We start from the raw sequence: 19,376 nt of genomic DNA, 5'->3' as shown, positions 1-19,376 counted from the left end.
GTTCCAGGACAGCCTCCAAAGCTACAGAGAAACCCTGTCTCAAAAAACCAAGAAAAAATAGTTAAGTTGATCAGTTCATGTTCAATATTGTAAAATACTCAGGATTTGAAATTCAGACAGTCTTGTATCTTACAATCAACAAGGTCACAAGAATACATTAATGATATACAATTAAGTGACCAAGATTCATAAAAGAAAACTGGTTTTTCAAGACAGGGTTTCTCTGTGGCTTTGGAGGCTGTCCTAGAACCAGCTCTTATAGACCAGGCTGGTCTCGAACTCACAGAGATTTGCCTGCCTTTGCCTCCTGAGTGCTGGGATTAAAGGTGTGTGCTACCACTGCCCGGCTAAGAAAACTCTTTTTATTGTCTTTAGAAAAGAGTTTCCAAGTTGGATCTGACAACATTAGGCTTTTCTGTAGTGTTCTTTCTGATGTTCTTAGCAGACACAGAAACCTCAGTTACTTAGGGGCAAAATACTCATATTCAAAAGTGCCTTGCAAACTTATTCTATAGATCTTGATACACTGTTAATAAAAAAACAAAAAGCACCCTAGATTGAAAAGGTCTATAGCTGCTTTGGGCTGTTATTTAGTGTAACCACGTAACTAAATGTGGTCTATGTCTAGGTGCCAAAATCAGGTTAAAAAAAATTAAAGACATGAGCACGGGGGAGGCAGAGGTAGGCAGATCTCTGTGGGACAGAGGCCACCCTGGCGTACATAAGCAAGCTTCAGGACAGCCAGGACTACATAGCGAAACCCTGTCTCAACACAAGCAAGCGAAAAAGGTATTGCATTCATATGACAGGAAAACCAAAGGCACCAAGCAACAGCGTGATGGTGTCTTGAAATAGGAGAATAAAGAAGAGAGAAATGGAGGGGTAGAGAGGCAAGAGAGAGGACAGGAGTTAGGAAAGTGGACGTATAGTTGAAAAAGGGAGACAGATAAAGGTACAACAGCGATTTCTCCTAGCCTTCTCTCTTGTAAATTTTATGTGTGTACGGATTTTTGTTATTGTTTTTGAGATAAGGTGTCACTATGTAGTTCTGGTTCTGTTCTAGAACACACTATGTAGACCAGGCTAGCCTGGAACTCTGAGATCCACCTGATATTTAAACACAATAGAAAAGAAAGGGATGCAAGGAGCGAAAGTGAGAAAAAGAGATCTATCTGTTTCTAAGGAGGAGGAATGGTGAGCCACTGGAAACATTAACCCACAGCAAGTAATACTTAAATAAACACCGCAGCATTGTGAGACTTAGGTTTGAGGGTGGGAATAAAAATGTTACATCCATAACTATTCATGGAAGAAAGGGGGTAGGAAAGTAGGGCATTACTGTCTTACCCAGCACAAGTGAGGCCTGAAAGCTGCAATTAACTGCTCTCCCCTGCCTGCCTGGGACTGCCTGGGACTGTGTTCAATGCTCATTGTCTCCTTCAGCAGGTGGCAGCGTTCCCTTTGTTGTGTGGTGAAGTTTGGTGTTTTCTTCCTAAGAACGTCCTTTTTTTTCTTTTCTGTTTTCAGTTCTCACTGATGTGTGCCTTCTTCATGCATTTTGGAAATACTTTTCCAATTATTCTGTAGAACATGTGGCAACTCAGGGTTTCACATTTGATTCTTTTTTCTCTTTCCTTCCTTCTCTCTCTCTCTCTCTCTCTCTCTCTCTCTCTCTCTCTCTCTCTCTCTCTCTCTCTCTTTTGGTTTTTTGAGACAGGGTTTCTCTGTGCTGCCCTGGCTGTCTGGGACCTTGCCTTGCAGACTAGGCTGGCCTTGAACTCACAGAGATCGGCCTTCCTCTGCCTCCTGAGTGCTGGCCATCACTACCCAGCTCATGCTTGATTTTTAGGCTCACTGTTGGAACTAAGTTTAGGAAACACAGGGCAGAAAATGAACACCAATCACATCTCATCACCTTTGTCTGTGACCAACTCTAGGGCTAGAAATGTTATAAAAAGTCATCTCTAGTTTAATTTCCCAGTGGTACCTTGTTCAGATTCAATAAAAGCTAGGTTTTTGCTTCATTTTTGTTTAACTAAAGAAATTTCCCAGGCTCCTAAGTATCTGTAATGTTTGTGTAATGGGAGCATATAAATCATTGTTTGTAGTTTCTTTGCATGTACAATGAGATTGGTGGATGAGTCTTTGAGATTTCTTCTCAATCTTCTATCCTTCTATCACAGAGAAGTCTGCTATCATATAGGATGGAAGAAGACTGTGATGCTGTTGAAATACAATTATTTCTAGGGGAAAAGAATGTTTTGAGCAGAACATTGCTAAGTAGTACAAAAACTGAAAAACAGACCTAGTTGAAGCAGTTAATATAGGGAAGAGAGGATACTTGGATCAAGACAGAGCTCATATAGCATATAGCATCCCTGTAGCACACAGCATCCCTGTATCCACAGCACCCCTGTATCCCACAGCACCCCAGTACACAGCATCCCTGTAGTACACAGCACCCCTGTATCCACAGCATCCCTGTATCCCACAGCACCCCTGTATCCACAGCATCCCTGTAGCACACAGCATCCCTGTAGCCCACAGCATCCCTGTATCCACAACATCCCTGTATCCACAGCATCCCTGTAGTACACAGCATCCTTGTAGTACAAAGCATCTCTATGGCACACAGTATCCCTGTAGAACACAGCATTTCTCCCAGATATTATTTATGGCAGACACTGAGCAGACCTTTAGGCTTAAATATTGGAAATGTCTTAGTGAGCTCACTTATTTAAAAATGAAATTAGAGCTGAACTTCCTCTGGTTATTTGATATTCTTTTGATAACAAACATTTATTTTTAGTTTTAATTCTATTGGGTGAAATCACTATTTTGTCTTATGCAAATAAAAATAATCAGTGTAAAGAACATCTTTAATTCCACTTCTCTGGAGGTAGAGGCAGGCAGATCTGTTAGTTTGAGGCCAGACTGGTCTACATAGCCAGTTCCAGGACAACCAGGGCTATACAGAGAAACCCTGTCTTGAAAAAAACAAAACAAACAAAGAACCCCCCCCCAAAAAAACCTTCACCATACAAAGAAACAAATAACAGATCAAGAGATGTCAATCTCTCTCCGAAATGCTTTCCCTTCCTTTTCAGACTTTTGTTTATTCTCTCAGATTTTTCTGTATATTTATATGAGCATATTTATCTACATAGGTATATGTTCAATTGACTTTTTTTTGTTTTTTGAAGACATGGTTTCTCTATGTAGCTCAGGCTGTCCTGGAACTCGCTCTGTAGTAAATGCATGTACCTTTTCTGGAGGTGGAGGCAGGAGATCAAAAGTGAAAGATTTCTGTCAGCTACAGTGAGTTCAAGACCAACATGGGATAAATAAGAGCCAGCCTCCAAAACAAACCTCAATTCTTCTAAAACATTTAGGGTCCTGGGAGTATCTCTTTAGTTATCAAGCTTCTCAGTGTAAGAAATGGTTTCAGGGACCAACTATACAATATGCCCTTGAAATAAAGATACAGATGGCTGTAAAATGAGAAACTGCACCCATTGTCTTCATGATAGCTAAGTTATAGGCTCAGTTTTGGAGTAATCACATGAAGACAGGGAGACCTTTCATCATTTTAGTTACTCCAGTTGAGTTCCTGGATACACAGGTAGAAACTACCTTTGACATTCCAGATCCAGCGAAACTCACAGCTTAGTAGACCATGTCTGTCCCTTGATCTCATCAGTGGGGAAAAGAATTGCCCAGCCACACCCTTCCTCAAGAATTGTGGGAAAACAAAGATGGCCATTTTAAGTCAAAAAAAATTTTTAAAGATTTATTTATTATGTATACAGTATTCTGTCTATGTATTTCCACAGGCCAGAAAAGGGCACCAGATCTGAATACAGATGGTTGTGAGCCACTATGTGGTTGCTGGGAATTGAACTCAGGACCTCTGGAAGAGCAGTCAGTGCTCTTAGCCTCTGAGCCATCTCTCCAGCCCCCTGGATTTTTTTTTTTTTTACTGTGATTTGTTGTGAAGCAATAGATAATCGAATGAGTTATCAAGCATCATAGTTGTTACATTGGCTGCGAGGAGGTTGCAATAGTTTCAGTCCAAGGATTCATGTTCCTCCTCTAGTTCTTTTTTTTTTTTTCCTTTTTCCAGAGCTGAGGACCGAACCCAGGGCCTTGTGCTTGCTAGGCAAGCGCTCTACCACTGAGCTAAATCCCCAACCCCAGGATTCATATTCCTAAAGCTGACTCAACTTACTGAATGTGGATCTGCTGGCCAGTTACTGCCCTACTCAAAATGCTTAAGACAGGAGGAGCACAGAAAAGTGCCAAGTGTTTGTTGACTGAATCATTACAAGAACGGAGTTAAGGCTCCCTTGTCATCATGAAGACAATTTAAGCAAGTTTTGTCCATTTCCTCTTTCAAAAGAGGTACTCCTCCTCTGAAATAGTTGACGATCTAGAGCAAACTATGTTCCATAGAGCTAGAACTGGAGTTACAAAGTAGAAGATCTAACAGTCAAAGTTAATGGAAATAAAGTTGTTTTGTGTCCCTCCCTGAGTGATAATTCCTGAGTGCCCTGTGGTCTGCTTTCGTGGCACCCCAGTACCCAGTTTAGCCTCTGTTTGTTTGAAACTAATGTTATCATACAGAATATCTCTTTCCTGAGATAGGAAATGTGACAGAGAGTCATTTGTAAAAGCTTTGGGAGAGTTTAGGGTATGGAAAGCTTATAGAGAAATTTTCTCCTAGAATACAGTATGTGTATGACTTATAGGAGGAAAGGCTGAGCAAACTGTTTGTACTTACAAGAACAGTAAGTGGCATGGTAAGATGCTCAGTGGGCGAAGGTGTGTTCCATCAAACCTGACAACTGAGTTAGATCCCCAGAAGCTGTGGTCAAAAGAGAACAGGCTCTTGCAAATTGTCCTCTAACATACACCAGTGTGCCATGGCCTGTGTATATGTGCTGGTGCATGCTTTCACGCACAATAAATAAATGTAAGTTTAGAAAACTAAATAAACAAATAATAGAAAGCCTTCAGAACTGTGGAACAGGCCAGTTTAAATTCAAAGCCAATTATATGTAACCTAATTCATTATTTTCTATTATTTAGAAAGTGCTTTTTAGGAGAGGGAGAAAGGGAGAGAGGGAGAGAGAGAGAGAGAGAGAGAGAGAGAGAGAGAGAGAGAGAGAGAGAGAGAGAGAGAGAGAGAAACACTTGCTTAAAAATTAAAGCACTTGATTTAACTCTCTTGTGGAAGGGTCAGAGTATGGGAGAGGAGAAAGGCATTAGGGCAACGGAGAGCTCACACACAGGACACTTTAGTGCAGAACCTACAACAGCCATCAACTATTTCTATTATCCACATCCAGTTTTTGGTGTCCCACTTATCAAAGAAACCAGGGAAGACTTTTCTCCAGACATCTTTGATGTGTAGTAACAATACAGTTTTGGAATCAGCTGGTAGAAACTATAATTAAAGCTGGTTTATCATACTCCCTAATTATTCTATAAAGTTAGTCTCCCTAGAGCTTTATATAATTCCTCCTTTGTTATAGGCTTCTGTTTCTCCCTGGGGTGTTTTAAATCCAGACAGGTAAGGAAATGAAGTGCCAGGAAACCAGTGTATTGTAGTATCAGGACAGCCTACCAGATATACTTTCATTTGAACTTAAATATTTTTTATTGCTATCTGGCTTTTCTCCCTCCTGACCTATTCGCATCCTTTGAATGGAGTAAAGAAGTGAAAAACACCAAAAAATTTAAAAGGCTAAGTCAGTATTTCTTTCAGAAAGGTATTTAATGCTGTGAGAGAAAACACCCAGCAATACCTGATGTTGTGGTCAGCCTGGCCACACACCGGGCCAACATGGTTATCTATTCATTCACCACTAGAGAATGGAGGAACCTGTTCAGGGAAGCAGTTAACTGGCTTCCAGCTTTCTTCCCTCACTTGCAAGTGTCTCTGGGCTGGTGTCAGGTTCCAGCACTTGAGTGCTGGGATGTTCATCCCCTGTGCTCTAGAGTGATGTTCTGGGAACAGAGACGGATCCTCTTTCCTCCAGCCCAGCATCAGGAAGCTTAGGAATGAATGCCTTTCTTTTCCTTTAGAGGACGTCTTAGACACTCTTAGTCTATGTCACACAAGATGGCTCCAGGGAAGAGGCAAAATAGGGACTCTGGGGACTGGAACAAATGTGGGTCATTTCCCCCCTCCTCAACCTACTTCTCTTTATGTAACTTCGTCCTTATTTTCCCCACCAAGCAGTAGTAGATACTCCTCTGGGCACACCTTAGGTTTTTACCCTGCATCTCATATACCACCGTGACTTTGGGGGTTATATGTAAAATAGATCTCCATCTTAGATTAGGCTGTGTGGGTTAGATTGATTTACATCTTTAGAAACCAAATGGAGGGCTTTCTATTGTTTTCAAATTGCTCTCATCTGTCTTCCCTGCCTCCTCCAACTGACCAGAACCGTGCACAAAAACAGCCTGCAATAAACATCAATGCTAGCTTAGCTTGGGCAGCTGACTCCTGCAGAGAGATCTTAAAAGGATGCATCTAAGTGCAAGGTTTGAGTGGCCTCAGAGATCTCTAATAGAACTGTAAATATCCCTGGTTTAATTAGCAGTCCTGGAGTTAGGTAATGGCCCGTGGCTCTCTGAGACAGGCCTCTTGAGGTTTCTAGGTTTCAGGAGCTGCCTGCAACTATGCTGTGCACATACGCAATTTTCTTTCTCCTATACTTCATAATCCCTCGGCTGGCCTTCCTACACACCTACTCGCAATTACTGCAATACCCATGATAATAGATTACTAATCTCCAAATTTCTAAAATGACCCAGTGCCTCAGCTTAGGTCTCAAGTCAGATACTTTCGGACTCAAATTGTCACCCTGAGAACTAAGTCTTCTGGGAAAAGAACAAAAAGGAAGAAATCCCTGCGTTGGTGTTGATGTCATTTTTCTCCAAGCTCAAGGTGATCGCTTGCTTTGTGGCTGGCTCGTCCGGGAGGAGGGGCTTGCACTCTAGTTATCAGCGTTTCTGAAACAGCTCTCTCAACCGCGACAGGTCAACCAATCCCGGCAGTAAGCTTTTACTTGACAGGTTTGTTCTGGGCGGACAGCCATTGACTAGGTGCTCAGATAAGTCACTTGGCTGAGTCTACAGTAGGTGGGGCGCGCTCACCAGTTCAGGGGCAGTGACTGGAAGTTTGTTGCAACATCGGTAAGCCCAGGCAGCCAGCAGCAACAGGAGATACCCTTTTGCCCCGCGAGTACAGACCTACAGAGGGTCCATCTCATTAGCAAAGGAGATGCGTCAGATCCCCTTAAGGCCCAGCCTCTTCTCCCACGGTTGAGAACGCGCGGTGTGGGCACATCCAGAGCAGGAGTCTCGGCTTTCTGGCTTGCTCTATGGGTTGCAAGCGAAAGGGAAGAGCAGCCTGAGGACTCTCCGCGTCACCGTGCACAAACTGGCGGCGGCCAGCAGAGAGGGGTGGCGGGGGCACGTGCTTGGATGTGGGTGCTTGTGTAACCAGCTCCCCAGGCGCTTGGCCCCGACAGCGCTCCTGCGGACCGCCCGTGGGTGCTATCCTCCGCTCCGACCGGAATGAGCTGGGGTCCGGCCGCCCCCACCCGGGGTGGCCATCTAGCAGAGCAGAAGGGTCCAAGCTCTTGCCTCCGGAGCACACAGATAGGGGAATGGGAATTTGGAAAGTTCCCCAACTAGGACCACACGTGACCTCCTCCTGAAAGTAGTTCCGACCGTGGCTCGTGTATCCTTCCACCTCGCCTTTGAGCCCTCCCAGGCCGGCTCGCCCCGCCCACTCGCAGGCTGCAGCTTCCTACCGTTTTACACTCCACACCCCGACACAGCAACTGGCTCCCGGACCGTGCACGTCCGAGTGGAGCAGAACCTGCCCACAGCGACCCAATTCTGCTGGCTTTTCAAAGCGGCCACAAACGGGAGGGGACGCTTAGCCCGTTTAAGACGGAAGCTGGCTGATCCATCCGGTGGACCCCACGGCTGCGGGGAGCTGAGGGGTTTCATCACCCAGCAGTAGAAGGGTGCGTGTGGGGTGCACCCTATTCATGGAGATCCACTTTGTCCACCCAGGGGTGTCCTCTGGGCCCTGGATACTCAGGGGAGACGTGTATGCACACGCCCCGTATGCACAATCATCATGCTCGCTGGGAGCGTTCATCTTTCGCGCAAATGATCCCAGCCGCCTGGGAAGAGGTGGGGCAGGGAACCCGAGCCCGATGAGGTGACCCACGCCGGAGACACAATAGGGGGTTGTTCTTTGTGCAAAGACTGACACCTTGAGGACACCGTGGAGGGGGGAGGGAGAGGTGCACTATCTAGGTAAAGACTGTCGCTGACAAATCCTAGCGAAGCACTGCAATCCGACCACGGCGCAGGGCAGGGAATGCAAGCCACTCCAAAGAAACCCAGGGACGGAGGGAGGCAGGATGGGTGTCCCAGCCGCAGGGCCCTGGCCCCGAAGCTCCCGAGACACTGCCTAGCACGACCAGCTGGTCCGATCCACCGGAGAGCAGTCAGCGATCCTGCTCAGCGCAGCTCCCCTCGGTCACAGCCCTGCCCTACCTTTGCCGGGTCTGTGCGCTGAGGCCGAAGCCGGCGCAGCTCCCGGAGACAACCGCGGCCACACTGGGCATGCTCGGCGCCGCTCACCGCCCCGTCCCGCCGGCGCCCCGCCCCGCCCCGCCTCTCCCCCGGCTCGGCCCGCCCGCCTCCCGATCTCCTCTCTCCTCCCCTCCGGCTTCGGAGGCGGCCGGCTCTCCTGGCGGGGCGGCGGAGGGGGCGGGCTGGCCGGCCGGCGCACGGTGATGTGGCGGGACTCTTTGTGCACTGCGGCAGGATACGCGCTTGGGCGTCGGGAGGCGGCTGCGCTCAGCTCTCTCCTCTCGGAAGCTGCAGCCATGATGGAAGTTTGAGAGTTGAGCCGCGGTGAGGCCAGGCCCGGCGCAGGCGAGGGAGATGAGAGACGGCGGCGGCCGCGGCCCAGAGCCCCTCTCAGCGCCTGTGAGCAGCCGCGGGGGCAGCGCCCTCGGGGAGCCGGCCGGGCGGCGGCGGCAGCGGCGGCGGGCCTCGCCTCCTCGTCGTCTATTCTAACCGGGCAGCCTCTGAGCGGCTTCGGAGAGAGACAGACGGTGGAAGCCGTGGGCTCGGGCGGGAGCCGGCGCAGGCTCGGCGGCTGCACCTCCCGCTCCTGGAGCGGGGGGGAGAAGCGGCGGCGGCGGCGGCGGCCGCGGCTCCGGGGAGGGGGTCGGAGTCGCCTGTCACCATTGCCAGGGCTGGGAACGCCGGAGAGTTGCTCTCTCCCCTTCTCCTGCCTCCAACACGGCGGCGGCGGCGGCGGCACGTCCAGGGACCCGGGCCGGTGCTGAGCCTCCCGTCCGCCGCCGCCGCACCCCCCCTGGCCCGGGCTCCGGAGGCCGCCGGAGGAGGCAGCCGCTGCTGCGAGGATTATCCGTCTTCTCCCCATTCCGCTGCCTCGGCTGCCAGGCCTCTGGCTGCTGAGGAGAAGCAGGCCCAGTCGCTGCAACCATCCAGCAGCCGCCGCAGCAGCCATTACCCGGCTGCGGTCCAGGGCCAAGCGGCAGCAGAGCGAGGGGCATCGGCGACCGCCAAGTCCAGAGCCATTTCCATCCTGCAGAAGAAGCCTCGCCACCAGCAGCTTCTGCCATCTCTCTCCTCCTTTTTCTTCAGCCACAGGCTCCCAGACATGACAGCCATCATCAAAGAGATCGTTAGCAGAAACAAAAGGAGATATCAAGAGGATGGATTCGACTTAGACTTGACCTGTATCCATTTCTGCGGCTGTTCCTCTTTGCTTTTCTGTCACTCTGATAACGTGGGAGTAGACGGATGCGAAAAATTTCCGTAGTTGGGGTGACTATAACGTCTAATACTGGTCGCATTTCTAGATCTTGTATTTTGTGTCTCTTCCAGTGTATTCAACCTAGGGAGTGTTCATCTAGACGGAACTCATGCCTGCTTGCAAGTGTCAAGGCACGGATTGGTTTCTTGTCTAGCTCTGTGGTCGCTTCCTAAAATCTATTGTCTGTGAATGCAGAGTATTATACATTGGATTAACGAGCTCGTTAATCCAAGCCTTCTAAATGAACCAAAAATCAGACGCCGTGAGGTTGTGCATGTTTCGATTAGATCGTGACTTAGGCCCTAGATCTTGGGTGTAGATCAGATTAAAATGAAAGTCCGTGCTGCACGTACGCATATTGCCTCAGAATCTTGCAGTGATTGTTAGTTTCCTGGGCTGCGTTGATAGATTTTTCTAAAATGTGACTAGTGGACTGATTTGCATAACTTTATAAGCATAGTCATCCTCAGCGTAGATGGTGCACATTTGAGGGTAAAGGTAGGTCTATGTGTTTAAACTGGGGTAATTACCACTTTGGAGTTACAATGTAGAAGTTCTGTAGTTTGATATCAACAGTGCCAGAATTTGCGTTATTGGAGCTTTTAATAGAACTTTGTTAAATTAGACTTTGTTTCCTGATGAGACATGGGATGGAACATGAGCTTTGCATTTCAGCGGTATTTTACATTCATTTGGCCTTGTCATACATGATAGATAGAAATTGAGTAGTTTTTGGTCCCAGATGATGTCTGTGTGAGTTCAAGGATATTGCGTGTGGCGAATGGTTACAGAGGTTAAACCTCAGCCCTCACATGAAATTTAACTATTACCATGAACTGGAATTTGCTGCTCATATTTTTTATGTTTCAAATGCTCTGACCCGTTGACTATCCATGGGTTTTACCCTGATTTGTATAGAATGTCAAGTATAATTTAACCAGCTAATGCCCAGAAATACTAGCAAGAGTGGATCACTGGCTTCAGATTGTAGGTATGGTAGGTTTTTAAATGCAGTAATTTCCTGAGTCAGCTTGTTGAATAAGACAGAAACTCAAGAATTTTTAACGCTGTATAGTTCTGATTGTTTAAAAGTTAGGTCTTTGTACTTCAAAAGTTCGTGGTTATCTTAAAGCATTTATCTTTGCAGTTTCAGGTATGGTATTGATTTTGATCAGGGATAGGAAGACAGTCCTCCTTTTGGGAGGAAGTATTGACAGATATTGAGAGCTTTTGGGAGGCCGGTGTGTGAAAAACAAGTTGCTGGTCTGAAGTGACAGGCTTGAAAATCTGTTGGACCTTTTGTTAACGACCCCAATTAATTTTTTGTGTGACTTGTAGCAATGGGCAACATTTAGTTAAAATTATGTAATTGCATAATTGTTAATAAGGTATTCTTGGTAAAAGTTAATTATTAGTAAATACCAGTAGACATTTCTTAAGGTAGAAGGTCAGCGACTTGTCTATACATGTCCTGCTAAGAATTAGAGCATTATGGAGAGGCCTTTTTTTTTCTTTGTAAGAAAATGTTTTCATTTAGAAGAGGTTTGGGGTTTTTTTTTTTATTGCATTAGCAGCATGTAGGCATGCATAGCTAATTTTGACCGAGTTTTTGTTCTGAAATGAAGATGAAACTCACTTTAGAAACAGGCTAATTTTCTGTTAAGTTAAAAAGCAGGCTTTGAGAGGAATTTTCAAGCTTGCTTTAATTCTCAGTTTAAATTTCAAAGCTTTACATAGGATGAACTTGACCTTTTCTGAAAGGTAATGGAGAAAATTCTGAGTTACCGCTTGCTTCAAGGCAGTTGGTATAAATTAGTGATTGTAATCTAGATATAGAAGGAATTAGTCAGGTATCTGTTTAATTAAAAAAAAATAGACCCTCATTCAAAGAAAAATCTGAGTGCCTGGTAGACAGGCTTCTCTTAGCTTCCACAGTACACCTTTTTTGTTGTTCCCACTTGATTTAAAATTATCAGGTGTGTCGAACTTCAAAATTGTTTTGCCACATTTTAATGTATGAGCAGTGACGTGATTGCAGTTCCTTATTTGATTTCATAGTACATGGGCTTCTGCACGTGCCATTTCTGTGAGTTAGAACTCTGAAACTGTACTTTTAGTTATGATATGCATAGAAAGCAGTATCAAATATTGCAACAAATGACTAATAACACTTAATTTCCAGAGCTGTGGTTTTATTGAGCCAAATGTTGATATGAAAAAGAGTCAATAGGGAGAAAGTCGGTGAAGCCGTTGCTCTTCTAAGCGTTGTCCTCCCAATAATTTTGATAAGCCAGAGGGGCTTGCTTGATTCTTTCTTCGTCAGTATGTTCTGTTTGGGGGGCAGGAGTTAAAATCCTCATTGAAGACTTGTACTGGTCAGTGTTGGCCCTGAAGCTGGCTAAGTTAAGTTCCTTTATGAAACTAGTAAGGGGTATTTCTGTTCGCTATAGGAGGGTCAGCAATGATGTGCTTTTTCAGGAAAACTGAGGAAAGCTGAGTTTTAAAATTCTTTGCAAAACTGAATTATTGTTAAGAATTTTTTGGTTGGATTTGATTCTGAGCAATCTAGAAAATAGGCTGAATGCAAGATAACAAGATTTCATGTGTTCAAAGCACATGTAGAGCTCAGGCTTCTGCTACAGGCTTCTGTTTGGTAGATGTATGCACCCTTTCAGATACTGATTACTGGAATATTCGTACCTTGTAGTGATTATAAATGTAGCTGTTTTGTTAAAGGCGAGTGGTTGTTGAAAGTAATTCTATTTTTTTTTAAAGATTCTACAATCTTTATCTTGCATTTTCATAGACATTTGTTTCTTTCCTGAAAAACATGACTACATAATTGCTGTATAAACTGCAAATTTCATTTTCTCTAAAACTTAAGAGTAAAGTGCATCAAAACGAGTAATTTTCAGTTAAATATAATTCAATATAAGGAAAAGAAATTTCGTTACTATCAATTGTAATAGTTGACGCAGTATAGTGATGCAGACTTAGATTGCTTTTAAAGTATTAAATAATTCAAGTTAAATACAACATATAACCATGTTAATTTTATAAGTTGTTTTAGAAAGTGGAGATTCATTGCCTTTAAAGTTTTTATTTTAGTAGCAGGAGAAAGGCAGATAGTGTATTTTAATTTTTGTGTGGAACGTTATGTCTAATTTCTCATAATTAAATAAAATGTATACCTAAGTATTATGAACTAGTTTACCTTCTGGAAATGAACTCAGTTCTTACTTTGAAATGTTTCAGCTTGAAATTTGGAATTGTTTGCTGTGCCTAACAGTATTTAGCAATTTTTAAGCAAGTTCTAAAATAATCACTTTGATGACTTGATTAGAAAATTGTTCATGTAGGAAACAAAGTTTGAACATTCATTTTCAGTAAATGCTCAGTTTTCAATTTTATTTTGTGTCAGTTTTTTTAGTAAGCTCAAAATATAGACAGTGTTTTTATATTAATAATGTATGTGAATTCAGAGTAGGTAAAGATAAATCTAGAAGCCTGTATACATAGGACGTTTTTCATTTCCATGAAATGTTAGGCCTGTTCCATATTAGAAGTACTAGTTATTAATACACCTTAAGGAATTTATGGGATAGAATTTTTTTCTTTTTCTTTTTTTTTCCTTTTTCCATAGAAACTACTGGCTCATAAAACAGAAGTTTTCCTGCACAGAGCTGATGACTCTTAAGTTTTGTCTGCCCCCTTTTTTTACCCAGTTGATAAACTTGATTTTCAGAACAAACATTGGAGAATTGGTTTTGTGATCTACATTTAAGAAAAGTTACAAGGATTTGTTCTAAAAATCATGATTTAGGCCATTTGTGTGATAATATCAGAAATGATTTCTGTAAATATTCAGTATTTTTTGTAGTTGCTTTGTATCTGGTAGTTTTGAAATTGATACAGTTGCTATTGGAGATATTACCGTTACTGAGTATACATGAAATAGCATTTGCTTGAGCATTTTTAAAGGCCTGCTACTGCCACATAACTTTCTTGGTTGGGTATTTAAAGGTGTTTTGTTATGGGAATAATTTTATTGGTTCTCTTGGTACTGAATGTATTGGAAAAGATTAAATTAGGGTATTGGGTTTGTTGCTCCACCTTCTAATTTTGCATTCTCTTCCTTGGTTGCAGAAGGGGTATTAGCAGTTTCATCTTTTAAAATAATTTGTACTGGAACGAAAAGGTGTTTCTTAGGGGAATGTTACCAGTGTACACGTGATTTAGGAATGATTTGATTTTGGCTGGTAAGTTTGGGCTTTGTTCAGAATAGCACACTCTTGCATTGCAACGGTTGGCACTAGGACATTTGTGGGTGTCTTTGCAGTGTTTAGACTTACATTTGTTGACATTTTGTAGAGATGGATATTAAAGTTGAATCTCTGCCAGCAAAAGAATGTTCTTGACTTGTATGTATATGGTATGAAAAAGACTGTGAATGAACTGTGCTTTGTGTAATTAGTCAAATAGTTATAACCAGAAGCTAACACTTTGAATATGAACAGTGACTCTAACTTATAAATATTTGAATTTTCTGTGTGTATGTATGTGAGTATAGAGTTAACAAACTCTTACTATGCTAGAAAGTAGATTTTTTTTCCTTAAAGAACAGATTGCTTTGAAAGTCATTTTAGAACATGATTGAGTCTGGTTTTTTTTTTTTTTTTTTTTGGTTTTTCAAGACAGGTTTCTCTGTATTGTTTTGGAGGCTATCCTGGAACTCTCTCTCTGTAGACCAGGCTGGCCTCGAACTCACAGAAATCCACCTGCCTCTGCCTTCCAAGTGCTGGGATTAAAGGTGTGCGCCACCAACGCCCGGCATGGTTGAGTCTTTTAAATTACATTAAAATGCAGCTGGTTTTTGTCCACGTTCTGAAGTTATACATTGTTTCATCTTAGTTTTAGGCAGACAGAGTGGACTGGGGGCCAGCTGCCTGTGGTATAATTTTGGCTCTGTCACTTAGTAGCTGGATGACTCTGTGCTATTTAATTTTTCCCAATCTTATTTTACCTGAAATAGGTACAAAATATATATAACATATATAACAAGTTTATCTTGATTAAATGATGGAAATATCTGGACATAGTGACTAATTCTAGCGTGGCAGAGGCAGGAGGATTTTGGTAAGTCCTAGTGCCACTGGACTGACTGCATAGTGAGTCTGTGGCCATCCTGTTGTACACAGCCAAGGGTCCATAGTGAGACTGTCTGAAAAAACAACAAACAGATATCACAAATAGTGCCCTTACTGTGGTATCTACCTCATTGTAAATACTTCAATCAGAGGTACTACTCTTAACAATTTCTGATATGTCAGAAATTTTTGTATTTTCGTTTATGGGATGAGCAGTGTTTATGAATTTGCTCAGTTTGAGACCTCTTATAATTTTAATTGACTCAATATATGATTTTTTTAATAAGGGAATTCCTTTAGGAATTTAATTTTGCTGTTCACTCAGAGTTACTCGAAACCAAGTTAATCAAGCTCATCAGAAAATGTTTGCTTTCAACTTTTAAGGGAAGGTGAAAACTTTCTTGTAGTTTAGCGTAATGAATTTAAAACTATCTATTGTGAGATTAAATTTCTCATAATACTCTAAGTTGACTTAAATATGTAACATATTTATAGCATGAGTGTTTATATATGTATGGCATCTGTGATCTATGATGCAGATATGATATATTTTCTCTTTTTGAGTCAGGTTGTCTTGGCTAGTATCCTAGTTATTTTTCACAAAGAATAATCTTCACCACTAATAAATGAATTCTAATGTATAACTCAGAGTTATGTAAACTCTTTATAGCATTTTCTTTCAGGTTCAGCTTTTTGTGGTAGTCATGCAGCTCTGACAATTTACATTCATTACAACAGACACATAATATACTTTTAGTGTTAATCCTCTAATATTGTCCCCATTTTCCTGTTTGACCAAGATTTTCCATATAACTAGAACTTTGCAATAGAAAGAAAAAGCTAAAGGGATTTTTTTCCTATTTTTAAAAATTACATTCGTTTATTTGGGGTTGGGAGTGGGAGGGACGAAATGGCATTTATGAACTAGGGTAAGTGTGGAGGTCAGAGGACAGCTTAGCTAGTTGTTCTCTCCTTCTTCCTGCATGGCACTGGGAATGGCACTCAGATTGTTAGGCCTGCAGGGAGTGCCTTTTTCTTCCCCTCTCCTCCTCAGCCATCGTAGATGCTTGCAGTTTTCTTAGCAAGGAGGGGGAACAGGCAGTAAGCTTCCAATCTGCCTTCCTGCTTGTGACAGGGAACATTACTTCTTTCCTTGGCGTGTATTAACCTTTCAGATGTTTAGTGTCCTCAACAATGGAACATTTAATTTCCAGAGGGGTTTCAATTTACTTATTTTGAATTGCAGAGTGAATGCTGCTGTAACTGTTTCATGACTATGAGTTCTTGTGATTTTTTTTCTTTTGCTGAGTTTTGTAACTTAGGTGTGCTTTTGGTGTAGCACAGGTTGTAAAGTTGATGTCTGAGCCTGCTACATTGTGTAAATGAATTTCTGTCTTCTCTCTTGTGTACCTGTACTGTGGCAAGTGCATAGGTGCTGCACCACTGGAGCCCTGCCGAGTAACTGACTTGTTTCTTTAAAAAGTAATACAATTCCTGCAGATTTCAGGCCAAAGTAGAATAGCTTCTTTTTTTAATGTAGTGATTGCTGACCTAATTTTGTTTGTTTACTTTGGAACTCTTTGAATAGGATGTACTTACTCAAGATATGTAACTCTGATTTGAATCAGGTATGTTTAAATGAGATGTATGCTAAAAGTGATCCATAAAATCAATATTCATGTTTACAGTTGGAAGCAATGTTTTGCTTAGATTTTTTTTCCATTAAAATTTTTTTCTCTTTTATGAGACTTGTTTTTGAGTATTTCTGTTACTCTAAGCTAGGGGTTAAATAGAATTTAAGTTTTTATTTTACTCATAGAATGGAGTTTTGGGAGATATTATTGAGGTTGTCTTTAGGTCTCTGTATTAAATTGTCTTACATCAAACAAACCTAATTGATGTTTTATACTCTGTGTATATGTGAGTGTGTGTAGGCTAGCAGTCAACATGGGTGCCTCCCTCTATTGCTCTCTGCCTTATCTTTTGAGACAGGGTCTCTCTTTGAGAGACCGGTCATTTTGGTTAGACTGGCTATCTTCTGTCTCTGTCCTCTAGTTCTGGGTCACGGATGTGCACCACCGTCCATGGCTTTCCATTGGTGCTAGGGACCTGCCCTCAGATCCTTGTGCGGTTGTAGTAAGTGCTTTATCCATGGAATGATTTCGTTAGCCTTCATGGGATACTCATTTGAACTAATAGTATTTATAGGTGCATTTTATCACTAGCTATAGGTCCTGAGTAGCCTGATATAGGAAATATGCAGATTTTGTAGATAAGGCCCAGTGAATTAGAAAAGGCAGTCTGCTGGAATGCAAAGGACACAACTTGGAATTAGCCAGACCCCAAATACAGCTTAAATTCCTGCCCCAGTTTCCATGTTTCTAATGTGAGGTAAGCTGAGATTTGTAGGTGTTTGTTTTTGTTAGAAGTATGTGATATTTTCCGAGTGTTGTGTGCTCACTCAGGAGCATCCTTTCCTACTTCACCTGGAACTTTTGGTAATGTCTGGAGACATTTTGGTGGGCACGTTCATAACTGAGGTGGCAGAAGGTTTGATTGCACTTAGACATCTGCAGGAGTGGGATCTCTTAAATGTATCTGATGTGTAAGTATAGTACCCTTGCCTTATATTGTGGACCCAAGAAGGTCAAGTTATTACTAAATGGTGGAGCTGGCCTTCACTAGGTTTTCTGACCCTTGTGGGGGCTTGTGTTTATAAGAACTTTGTTCACTAAAGATTTCCCTATAAGAAAATGATTTATTTGACAAGGTCTTGTGTCTTTTGGCAATGTGAGATTTTGGACATCTGTTAGAAAGGTTAAACTTGTTCTTGTAAACCCTGCGTGTATTGCTGTTCAGAAGGGTATCACAGGGAATGCAGGAGGGGTGTGCTTGAAAGGAAGCAGGCAGAGTCAGGTGTGTTGCTCAGGCCTGTAATCCCTGCACTCTCAAGGCTGAGGCATGTTTGAGGATAGTCTGGTCACCCTCATTCTACTGTACTTTGAGTTCTAGAATCAAACTGTTAAAAATAAGGATTTTTTTCATGTTTGAACAGTTTTCTCTAATCGTTTAGGGAGTTACTTTGCTGCTAGTATCTTTAATGTTGTTGTGGTTGTTTAACATTTTCCTTAGTCTTAGATTTTTACTCTAAACCTTTGTTTCTTCAGATCGGATGAAGTTAAATGTGCTGATGCAAAATGGCAAATTTCTGACGAGTAATAACAGAAACCTTCACATTTCTTGGGATAAGGAGGATGGGGCTACTTGACTGAGATTCTCGGGTGTGTGTCCTTTTTTGAGCCATACGTTTGTTGTTGGCCAGTTGGAATTAAAGTGTTTTGCTTACCTAAAATAAAGACTGACACGCTGTGAAGCTTTTTTGAATTGGGCATGCGATTTTCAATTAGCCTAGAGATGCAAAGAAACCAAGGGAGTAAAAAGGACATTTAATTTCTTGGTTTTATTTTTAGGAATCGCAAACATAATTATAAGTGTTCTAGGAATAGAATAGTTGCTATGCTTTTATTTTTTTGTTTTTTTACAATTTCATTTTGTGTTCACTTTATACAGAATAAAATGTCAAGGTCTCATTTTTTAAATTCTTAGGAAATTTAAGTCCTGATTTAGAATTTTGGTTCTTGAAGTTAAGGGGGGTTATTTAGATATACTAAAATATTTTGAAACCAGCATGACCTGCCACAGTAGATTCGTATTTACCAAGAAAAGCAAATAGTGTTCATTGCTTTAATTCAACTGAATAGATTTGTAGTGATTAAATCTATGAATTAAAAATTTACTTACAGAAAATTTCTTTTCTTTACAAGAGCTAGTTCCAGGACAGCTAGAGCTATAAAGAGAAACCCTGTCTCACTACCCCCCCCCCAAAAACAAAGAAAAATGAAAATTCCTTTTATAAAAACATTACTAAGAGGAAAATTACTTTTATTAAAATTTCAAAATTTCAGTGTTTTCTAATTCATGGTGAACTTGAGGTATCTTTCTCTTTTTGAATAATTTGCATAATGCTTCATAATTGAAATTGTCAAAAATATTTACCTATATATTATTATTTCTACCTTTTTTTTTTTTCTCTTTTTCTGTAGTTCCTTAGAGTGGACTTAAGGTGACAAATAGGGTCAATTTTTACGATTCACATCTTACAAAAATTACTATTAAAAAAATTGAAGTATTCGAGCCTTAAAATGCCTCTACCCAAAACTACTTCTAGGAAATCTATTGTATATTTAGCACTCAGTGTTTCTATTACTTGTAAGATAACACATTATATATAGCATATAATACCTGTATATAGTATTAATATCTGATTCTCTAGCTCATGCCAG

General features: G+C 42.0%; 2 protein-coding genes across 2 annotated transcripts in view; one reads left to right on the top strand and one right to left on the bottom strand.

Moving 5' to 3' along the window:
• Nucleotides 1-5,757: 5,757 nt before the first annotated feature.
• Klln (killin, p53 regulated DNA replication inhibitor) lies at nucleotides 5,758-8,926 on the bottom strand. Its single transcript, XM_021230180.2, is given in 4 exon segments — nucleotides 5,758-7,530; nucleotides 7,532-7,675; nucleotides 7,678-7,835; nucleotides 8,590-8,926. Coding segments are annotated over 4 exon segments (777 nt in total). The 3' UTR covers nucleotides 5,758-7,392.
• Nucleotides 8,927-9,031: 105 nt separating this feature from the next.
• Pten (phosphatase and tensin homolog) overlaps nucleotides 9,032-19,376 on the top strand; it is a gene marked incomplete at its 5' end in the record, with an annotated part of 69,178 nt that continues 58,833 nt past the window's right edge. Inside the window, one exon of the mRNA XM_005063688.4 lies at nucleotides 9,032-9,809. Within this exon, the coding sequence (XP_005063745.2) occupies nucleotides 9,032-9,809 (778 nt within the window). The remainder of the gene's footprint in view (nucleotides 9,810-19,376) is intronic.

This window comes from Mesocricetus auratus, unplaced genomic scaffold (assembly GCF_017639785.1).
Source record: "Mesocricetus auratus isolate SY011 unplaced genomic scaffold, BCM_Maur_2.0 Super-Scaffold_4256, whole genome shotgun sequence".
Lineage (NCBI taxonomy): Eukaryota > Metazoa > Chordata > Mammalia > Rodentia > Cricetidae > Mesocricetus > Mesocricetus auratus.
This window is presented reverse-complemented; position numbering and strand designations above follow the sequence as displayed.